General features: G+C 41.7%; 2 protein-coding genes across 2 annotated transcripts in view; both read right to left on the bottom strand.

Annotated features, from left to right (window-relative positions):
- Positions 1-7398: 7398 nt before the first annotated feature.
- On the bottom strand, positions 7399-8347 carry UCN3 (urocortin 3). The gene has a single exon (XM_006158465.2). It carries the CDS (start codon positions 8338-8340, stop codon positions 7840-7842), a length of 501 nt encoding a protein of 166 aa, XP_006158527.1. The 5' UTR covers positions 8341-8347; the 3' UTR covers positions 7399-7839.
- A 1114-nt stretch (positions 8348-9461) lies between these two features.
- Positions 9462-10244, bottom strand: part of LOC102480613 (urocortin-3-like) — a 1626-nt gene continuing 843 nt past the window's right edge. The window contains exon 2 of the mRNA XM_027775709.1: positions 9462-9537. Within this exon, the coding sequence (XP_027631510.1) occupies positions 9462-9537 (76 nt within the window). The remainder of the gene's footprint in view (positions 9538-10244) is intronic.

Raw genomic sequence — 10244 nt, forward strand, 5'->3', positions numbered from 1 at the left:
ACAATATCTTCCCCTCCATTTCTTTTGAGATTTTGGGTGGGGGGTGGGTACGCATACATATGTAGCCAGTTTGCTTTTCAAGCCACCATATTGAGGAGCTGCATGAGACTTAAATCAGCCATGTGGGATCCAACTTCTTTTTTTTTTTTGGAGAGATTTTCACTATAGGGCACGTGCACTCGCCAGACAGACAGAGAGAGACATAGAGACAGAAAGCGAGAAATCACCCCCCAGGAGGGATGGTCATGCCGCAATCCCTTCTCCTCCATTCTCCTCTTGGGATCTTGGGCACGCACGCACACGCGCCCGGCGTGAGTTTTAAGCCACCGGGTCCGGTATGCGAACTGTGGTCGACTACGTGGGAGTCCAGCGACATAGCCATTACTCTAACTGCTGGTTCCCAAGGGAATCCAACTTCTTTAACCACCAGGCTATGGGCTGGTCTTCTGCTCATTTTTACATTGCATTTTTAAATTTTATTATTTTTTTAAGAGAGATTTTTTTTCAGGACCAGTAGGTGGCATGGTGCTGGACATTCCCACATGGCCACCCATGGTTTGAGTCCCAGACCTGGTGGCTTGCTTTCTCACCTTCTCCCTCTTTCTCTCTCTGTGTGTGTTTCTCTCTGGCCAAATTAAAATAAATGAATGAATAAATAAAATTAAATAATACTTTTTTTAGAAAAAAGAGAGTTTTTTGCTATAGAGCATGTGTGCTCACTAGAGAGACAGAGAGAGACAGAGAGACAGAAAGCAAGAACTCACCCCTCTAGGGGACTGGTCATGCCACAATTCCTTCTCCATTTTCCTCTTAGGATCTTGGACATGCATGCACATGTGCCCAGCATGAGTTTTAAGCTGCCGAGTCTGGGACTTGAACTGTAGTCAAGTATGTGGGAGTCCAGTGATGTAACTGTTATGCCATCTGCTGGTCTTTTAAATGGGATTTTCTTTGTTGTTGTTGAGTCATTTGAGTTCCTTATATATTTTGGATATTAAACTCTTGTCATATATATAGTTACAAAAATATACTCCCATCCTGTATGTTGCCTCTTTGTTAAACATCCCATTTTCTTAGTGAAATAGGAAGCAAGGTCGCCAACGGAGATCTAAAGGGAGAGGATATATTAGAAATTTGAGGAGAGAAGAAAAATGAAGGAAAGTCTAGGATAGCAGGGATGTGAAAAATGTAAGGAAGTGTGATAGCCTTGTTAGACAGCAAACAGAGTCCATTTAAGTAGTCCAGTGAAAATTTTAAAGTGAGATCAATCAGCGTTTATGTATGTATTTTTAAAACAAATTTATATATTTCTTTCACGAGAGAGACACACAGAGACAGAGAGAGGGAAAGATAAAGAGATAGGAACTCTCCCCAAAGGTCTTCAGGATGCAATCCACCCCTAGTCTCAGCCAGCCTGAATCTCGGGCATGTATGTATACACCCAGGGTACTCATGGAGGTCCAAGGATGCAAATTCAGGACCTTTCCCATGTGGGTCCAGTTGTGTTACCATTGCACCACTGCCTGGCTCTATCCGTGTGTGTATGTTTTAAGCTATGTTAATTTTCAGTGTTCAAAGGCAGAATAATGGAGTGTTTGAATTAATCAGGATTTAATCAATAGGACAAAGTAAAATAGAGAAATACAAGTGCATACAAGAAAGCAGTTATAATACAGGCTATGGCAGTTAGACTGGCAAGGGTAGAAGAGAAATTGTGAGGTAAGGGATGAGGAACAGTGGAAAACCAGCAGGCTTAGTGAATTAGGTCTTAGTGGAGCTAAAAGAGCATGGGGATCGGAAGTGTAGAAAGAATGACTTGACTTGGAAGCTTGAAAAACGTGTCAGAGTGCATGTGTATGAATGCCCAAAATCCCAAGAGGAGAATGGAGGAGAAGGGATTGCAATGTGGTCTTCTCTGATGAAGGGTGATTTCTCACTTTCTCTCTCACTCTCTCTTTCTGGCAAGCACATGTGCCCTATAGCAAAAACTAGAACAAAATGCAACAAGTTGGGAAGATTGACAGTGGTGGTCAGAAAGTGTACGATTATTCATGACAAAGGTCAGGCAACAGTCATGGGAGGGAGAGATGAGATGGGACATAAAATGAAATCAGGGATATGGAGGAATTTTAAGAACTGGGGATCCAGGGTGTTGGAGAAGTCATCTATATGTATATTGAAATCACCAAAAATGATGATGGGAACATGTTTGAGATATCAATAAGCCAAGACCTAAAATGATCAAGAAATGGGGTGGACTGACTAGGGTGTTGGTAGATGACAGCAGTGATGAGGGTGAGGGAGATTCAGTCTGATGATATGAGGGTCAAACTGAGACCTGATGGTTCACGGAGGAAGGAGGGAAAATACTAAATACACTTAATTTTGGAGAAAAGATGTCATTCCATAGTTTCGGGGTTGTCTCTGTAAGATAAATTTTTTATCTTTTGCCTTTCTCAGTTTGCAGTATCATTTTAATGATACTGAGCAGGCTGTGAGTGGTTCCTTGTGATCCTCATGGAATCTTCAGAACCCCAGCAACAGTCTATAGAAAGAACTCCATTAATTAAAGAATGAGGTGGTCTCTAGCTCACTCTTAGCTTTGAGTCATGTTACTATCTAATTTTCAAGTCAGATTATATCCTTAATTCTTACAAATCTAGCTAGCTCTACCATTTGATTAGATTTTGTATTTCTTTGGCTCTTGATATATGTAAATATCTTTTCAGTTTAAGATGAAATACTTTTGGACTTGCATGCATCCCATTTCTTGGAATTACAAAAAATGCCTGATGAAATGCTACACATCACCCTGGCTTTCCCTGATTATTTGGTTACAGCTTTCAGAATGATTGTACTGTCATGAAGCAGGCACCTTTGTTTGCTGTTGATATTTTGTTTTCAGGATTTCTTATTAGATGGAACATCTAGAGATCATGTCTCCCATCCACTTTTCTTGACCTTGGAGGAGGTTAGCTTGGTCATTGATCCTCATTTTATTTTGAAAAGAGAACTTAAACTAATTTTTGAAGGGAGTTAAACAGATACAAATAACCCAAAAAATTTGTGTTGAGAATTTTCATGCGTACAAACCTGTTCTGATTGAAAAAAACAAAAACTTCCCAAGTTTTATATTCTTATGTACCTCATATACCTTTATTTTCATTCTTGTTTTAAAAACTGCCTTATTTTTCTCTCTTCCATGGGGCAAATTTATTTCCTGATGGTGATAAATTGATGCTTTAGGGTTTTGTTGGCCCCAAGATTCTTATTGATTCTTGACAAGGTAAGATCACCACCTCTTTGGACTCATTCATTCCAATATCTCTACTGACACAGCTGATGAATTGCGATTATGGTTTAAATTTATATCTGCTTTAGAAAAAGGTCTTTATAGTCATGGTCTCTTGCAAATGTTTCTTTTAGGAAATTCACTAACCCTTATAAGATATTTTAACCTCTTTTTGTTTAAATTAAAAAAATATACATGACACAATACCATGTTAATTTAACCCAGTTTCATTAGCCTTTCCTCTGTGGGTGTTCTCTCCTAGACAGTTTCTTTTTTTTTTTTTTTCTTTTCTTTCTTCCTTTATTTTTTTGAGAGGTTTTTGCTATAGGGCATGTGCGCTCGCCAGACAGACAGAGAGAGACAGAGAGACAGAAAGCAAGCAATCATCCCCCAGAGGGAATGGCCATGACGCAATCCCTTCTCCTCCATTCTCCTCTTGGGATCTTGGGCACGCACGCACATGCACCCGGCGTGAGTTTTAAGCCACTGGATCCGGGACGCGAACAGCGGTCGACCACATGGGAGTCCAGTAACATAGCCATTATGCTAACTGCTGGTCCCCCTAGACAGTTTCTAACATGTCTACATATCATAGTTGCAGGACATAGGATCAGTTGTATTTCTCTGATAATATACTTAAATCAGAATCAAATACAGCCTACACTCAGAATATCTGAGACCTTTATGCATTGCCTTATTCATGGGTAATTTCCTCTGCAAAATGCAGTAATGTCTAACTGAAAAACAAAACAAGAAGATACTAAGTAACCCTCTTTAGGCCTTTAACGATATGGGACATATGAGGTAATTAGTAATGGTAACGAAGTCTGCTTGGAGACAGACACTGGGTAATTGATTAGATCCACTCACCAAATAATGAACTTGTTCATGCACATCTGCCTTGCAGAATAATTCAGAACTGTTTTTTTAAAAAAAGAAAAAGAAAAAGAAAAACAAAACAAAACAAAACTCGACAAATTATTGTATAGCAAGGACTTGTGAAAAATCTCAATCATAAATCCATGTGTTCTAAGAGCCTACTCTATCATTCAATAATTACCTGGACTTGTTATGTTCTAGTCAAATTCTCTTCAGCCACAGCAGCTCCCTATTAAATTGGATTGTTAGCTTCTTTTTTTTTTTGGAGAGATTTTTTTTCACTGTAGGGCGCGTGCGCTCGCCAGACAGACAGAGACTTAGAGACAGAAAGCGAGAAATCACCCCCCAGGGGGGATGGTCACGCCGCAATCCCTTCTCCTCCATTCTCCTCTCGGGATCTTGGGCACGCACGCACACGCGCCCGGCGTGAGTTTTAAGCCACCGGGTCTGGGACACGAACCGCGGTCGACTACGTGGGAGTCCAGCGACATAGCCATTACGCTAACTGCTGGTTCCCGATTGTTAGCTTTTTGATACTCATGATGCTGTTCTTTCCCTGCCTGTTAATACTTCCCTGACTAAGAAGAAGATGGGGGGCTGGGGATTTCTTCTTTTTAAGACACTAAGGATCCACATTAGTGCTCCCTTTGAAAAAAAAAAAAAAAAAAACAGTGTTACAAAGTAAGATCAGGGCTAACAGATAAAAATGATGGTGACTCGTTTGCGAGGCTTCCTCTACCACTCAACCACTCACTCATTATTGGTGTTATTATGAACACATTCTCAGAAGCACTACCTGCTCTCAAATCAGGGTCTGATACTGCAAGCCCTCAAACTTGGCAATACGCTGGACTTGTGAAACAGGAGCTCTCCAACAGGAAGCCGGTGTTTTCCCTACTGTTGTTGATGGCCACTTCTGCCTAGTTTATCGCTCTTCTGCTTGCTGCCCTACTTCAGTCATCTGTAAGGATCTGAAAGCGTACTAAACACCAGACACACCTGCTGGGGCCATAGTAATCATAACCCTGGTCTCTGTGTGGTGCTTTCCTAGCTCTTCCATTTTGTAGTCTATTTGAGCCTCATGATAGCCCTGGGAAGGAAGGACAGCTGACGTTTTCATGCCCTTGTACAGACGAAAGGTCAGCATTTCATGGAGGAGTGAGAGAGGTTCTGTGGCCAGAAAGAGCTCAGTCTATCAGTTAAGAGCTGGGAGACCTCAGGCATGTTCCCTAACTTCTCTAGGCCTCAATCTCCAACTTCAAAATGGAAAAACATAACACCTACTTTGAAATGTAACTGTGGGGGTATGTTAAGATTCCTGGCATATCAGCATTCAGAGAAGGGATAGGATTTGTTCATAGACATATCATGAGTGAAAGAACTTCGACTCAGCAATTGAGGCTCTGAGTCTTGAGCCGGGATTCTTTCAGTTCAACCACATGATTTCCCCAGGATGGAAACAATAGCTGTATTTCCACATTTTTAGAGCTTTAGTCCAGTGAAGAGATGGGCTATTTTAAATTTCAATTTTTTTCTTTTGAAAGTTTAATTGTAACTTAAAGATTTTTAATTTAAATTTTAACTTTTTCTAGTAATGTTTATCAGAAGCAGGATTGCTGGATTAAAGGAAAAATGAATTTGTAATTTGATGAATATTTCAGTGGAGTGTACTATCAAACTTTCGGACGGCGGCCAATATGACAAAGAAGTAAAAGACTGTGTATTGATATAGTTGTTATGAGGGAATTTGAGCATCTTTTCACGCATTTGAGGGTTTGTCTTTTTTTTTTTTGGTGTATGTACTTGTGATCTACTCATGTGTAATGCAATGTTTCTCTTGGATTTGTTCTCAATTTTGTGTAGTGTTTTATATTTTCAAACAATAAGCTAATTATTTTTTTATATAAATGGGAAACATTTCCCCAAATTTGTCATTTATTTGTCTTTGACTTTGCCTCTTGTGGTGGTGGTTTCAATTTCTAATGTGTGTGTGTGTAGGTATGTGTATATGTGTGTTGTTTATTTTACCAAATAGACATTTGCTCTATTTATTTCTGATTTGACGCCATATGGGAGTAAGTTGGGCCATGGTCTATTTTCTGGGAATCTGGCCTTCAGGGTTTGCTGCCATAGGTCCTTCAGAGTTCCTGTTGCTGTCCATTTTTAGTGGTATTTTCCTCATATTAAATGTTCTCATCTCTGAGTTCCTCACACAAAAGAACTTCAGGAAGATTTTTTTCTTTTTTTCTTTTTAAAGGAATTCAACTACAGATTCATTGTGATGAAAAAAATTAAAATTGGGAACCAGCAGTTAGCGTAATGGCTATGTTGCTGGACTCCCACGTAGTCGACTGCGGTTCGTGTCCCGGACCCGGTGGCTTAAAACTCACGCCGGGCGCGGGTGCGTGCGTGCCCAAGATCCCGAGAGGAGAATGGAGGAGAAGGGATTGCGGCATGACCATCCCCCCGGGGGGTGATTTCTCGCTTTCTGTCTCTATGTCTCTCTCTGTCTGTCTGGCAAGCGCACGCGCCCTACAGTGAAAATCTCTCAAAAAAAAATTAAAATCCATGCATATAGTGTTTTCATAATACACATTTCCATGAACTTTTTGAAGACCCCCTTGTATGCATGAATGTGTGTGTATATGTGTGTGTGTGTGTGTGTGTGTGTGTGTGTGTGTATGCATGTATTTTTTTTAAACACCAATTGCTATCATTGTGCAGTTCATCATTACATAGCTCCTAGTGGTATTTGCTTCTTCTCAAATTTTGGTTTTGTCTGTTCACTGAGATTGTTGACTCACAAAGCAGAGGGCTCACCTCAGACACCAGTGTCTACCACAGGACCCAGCGCAATAAGAACTCAGTAATAAACTAGTGGCCCCATGCCCTGGCAAGCCATGCAGGAGTTCTGGATGTTACAAGGGAGTAATTTAGAGCTCCCAGTTTTAACTCAGACATCCATACTGAAACAGATCCAGGTTATCTCCCTTGGGTGTGACTGGGCCATGGAGATGGCTCCAAATTCAAAGACAAAACTGCCCCTTGAGCTCTGTTTACTCCTCTTAAGTCCTCCAAGACCCAGACCCTCCTGTGAAGAATCAGGAATGGACTCAGCAGTAACCTCCCTTATTCACCCCCCTTGTTCAGAGTTTGGAGGCAGTGGGTGAAAGGAAGAGACACTGAAACAAATCAGGAGCTCAAAAATCCACTGCTTTTAATGGGGGTGAGGAGGTAGGAAAGGGACTTGGTGGCCACATGGTGTGTCATACATCTCCTTGTCTCTTTGCCTTGGTGCGTGGGAAACAAAGGAGCCCTGGACACTCTCTGTTCAGGTGTGGGGCCAACAGGGAGAAGCTTGGAGAGGAGAGATGCATGAAATTTGACTCATCATAAGGAAGGAGAAAGGAGACACAAAATACAAGGAGAGACATTGACTACCTTGTGTCTGGAAAGGTTGAACAGCACTGCACTTCTGTGTGTTTGTACAGAGGAGAGAGAAACGGGCTAGAGGCAAGAAAAGGTCAGAGGGACTGAGCAGTGAAGCAGCCAGTATCACTGGCCCAACCCCTCAAGATACAAGGCCGGTGGACAGCACACGCTCAGTAACCCCACTCTCTACCCTTGCCCCATCCTTGATGTGCTGCCCTCCTGCCCGGCCTCGACCTCTACTTCTTCCGTCCAATCTGTGCCATCAGGTGGGCATTGGCAGCTGCCTTGGCTTGCAAGTTCTTTGCCTTGGCAATGTTGAAGAGGATGTTCATGATGTTGGTAGGCACGTCAAGGGACAGAGTGAACTTGGTATGCCGATCACTCTTGACCTTGTCCTGGTCCAGCTTCCCCCTAAGCTGGGACAGGTATTTGTATCGGGCACTGCCAGCCCCACCTCCACCCCTGGAGCCAGGGAAAGTCCTTCTCTCCTTGTCCTTCCTCTCCTCCTTCTCCTCCGCCTCCTCTTCTTCTCCTGAAGATGGGTCTTGGACAGGCAGATAGTGGAAGCTCCTCTTGCTCATCAGGAGCGCATCTTCTGGAGGGCCCTTCTTGACCTCAGACAGGGCTGTGTTGAGGCAACTAAAGAGAGGCTTGGCTTTGTAGTAATGGTGAGAGAGGCCTGTGCTTGGGCCCCCAAGGAGCAGCAGCAACAGCAGGAAGTGGACTGGCACCAACATCTCTCCCTGTAGTAGAAATAAGGGGAGTGAGAAGGGCTGTGAGAGGGTCCTAGGGCTCAGAAGTCATGGCTAGCTTCCAGTAGCTAGTTAATGTCCTATTAGAAGGATTCTCAAAGTGGGGTCCCCAGGCCAGCAACCTAGGAATTAAAAAAAACTATGCCTAGTTATCTCTCTAAAGGAAGATCCAATAAATCCTTGCTATTTATATATTTATTGCTATGTGATGAGTGCACACACCAGAGAGATAGAGAGAAACAAAGTGAGAATTCACCTCTCCTCTCACCCCCCAGAGAGTGCCACAATTTCTTCTCTTCCAATCTCCTCTCAGGATTTTGGGCATGCATACACATGTGCCTGGTGTAATTTTCAAGTCACTAGGTCCAGGACTTGAACTGCACAGCTGGTCCTGTGGGATCTAGAGCCTCAACCTCCATTCTACCTACTGGCCAAAATTCCTGCTCTTTTTCTTATCCTGGAAACACACACACACACACACACACACCCCTACCTATATACGCCTCAAACATGCACATACTTGTCATATGCACATGCATGTACACACAGAGGCATGCACACTTGTACACACACACACACACCCCTAACATACACACCTAACAGCCACACATTTACTTGGCAAGTTTCCTATAGAAAACTGTTACTTCCCTTGGCACTCCACATTGTAGTTGGTGCTTTCCTTTTCTTCGTTTTTTTTTTTCTAAGAAACAAAATTTTGTTTGTTCATTTGTTTTGCTTTACAATAATTGGGAGCTTATTTTGTCTAACAATATTTTTCATGCTATTTTATAAAAACAAATATGATCCTTGATTTAAATAATCCAAATGGGACTGGCCCTGTCAAGCACAGAAGTTAGGCACTGTGTAGAGGTAGCTGGATCTCACATGGCTGACCAGGGTTTGCGTCCAGGCCCTTGGCAGCTAAAATGCTGAATGTGTGTGCAAATCTCTTGGAACCTGACAGAAAGCAGAATTGGAGGAAAAGGATTGCAACATGACCAGACCCTTACAGACCCTTATCGGGGGTACTTTCTCTCTCCCCCCTCTCTCTTCTCTCGCTCTCTTTTTCACTCATGTACATCTCTGGCATAATAAAGGAAAAAAAATTAACAATCGAAATGTATGAAGTAGCCAGATTTGGGCATGTAGTGGCAATCAGTGAGAACAGCAGAAACTTTGGAGCTAGACAGACACAGGTTCAAATTTCATCTTCATTCACCTGAGGCCATCAGGCAGATTCCTTAACTTCTGGGGATGTCAGTTTCCTCATCTGGTAAATGAGATAACAATAATTTCCTCCAAAAAGTTAAGTGAATGATTAAACTTAAAATGCCAATGAATGAAAGGTCTTGGTCTAACTAGACACTTAATAAAGACTGATTCTAACACATTAATAATTTCTAGGTCCTATTAGGGGAAGATTTGGCCCACACACAACCTCTCCAGAATGTATTTTACAAACACCCATGCCCATACACATGCACACACACATACTTGTATACATATAGAACATATTAGTTCATATGCATATCCTAGATAATCTGATCTATTATTTTGATCTTATAGACTAATATTCTAGTTGTGTATCTGGCCTATAATTTTTAAAAATTATTTAATTTAATTTACTTATTATTATTATTTTTGAATTTGCTATAGGGCACATGCACTCACTAGACAGAAACAGAGAGAGAAAGAGAGGGAAAGTGAGAAAGCAATTTGCTAGGTCTGGGACTGCAACTGTGGTCAGCCATGTGGGAGTCTAGCACCTTAACCACCATGCCACTTGCTGACCCTCACTTGTAGTTTTATGAAATCTTTCTTCTTTCTTTCTTTCTTTCTTTCTTTCTTTCTTTCTTTCTTTCTTTCTTTCTTTCTTTCTTTCTTTCTTT

Source organism: Tupaia chinensis, unplaced genomic scaffold (assembly GCF_000334495.1).
Source record: "Tupaia chinensis unplaced genomic scaffold, TupChi_1.0 Scaffold000598_1, whole genome shotgun sequence".
In the NCBI taxonomy this organism is placed as follows: domain Eukaryota; kingdom Metazoa; phylum Chordata; class Mammalia; order Scandentia; family Tupaiidae; genus Tupaia; species Tupaia belangeri.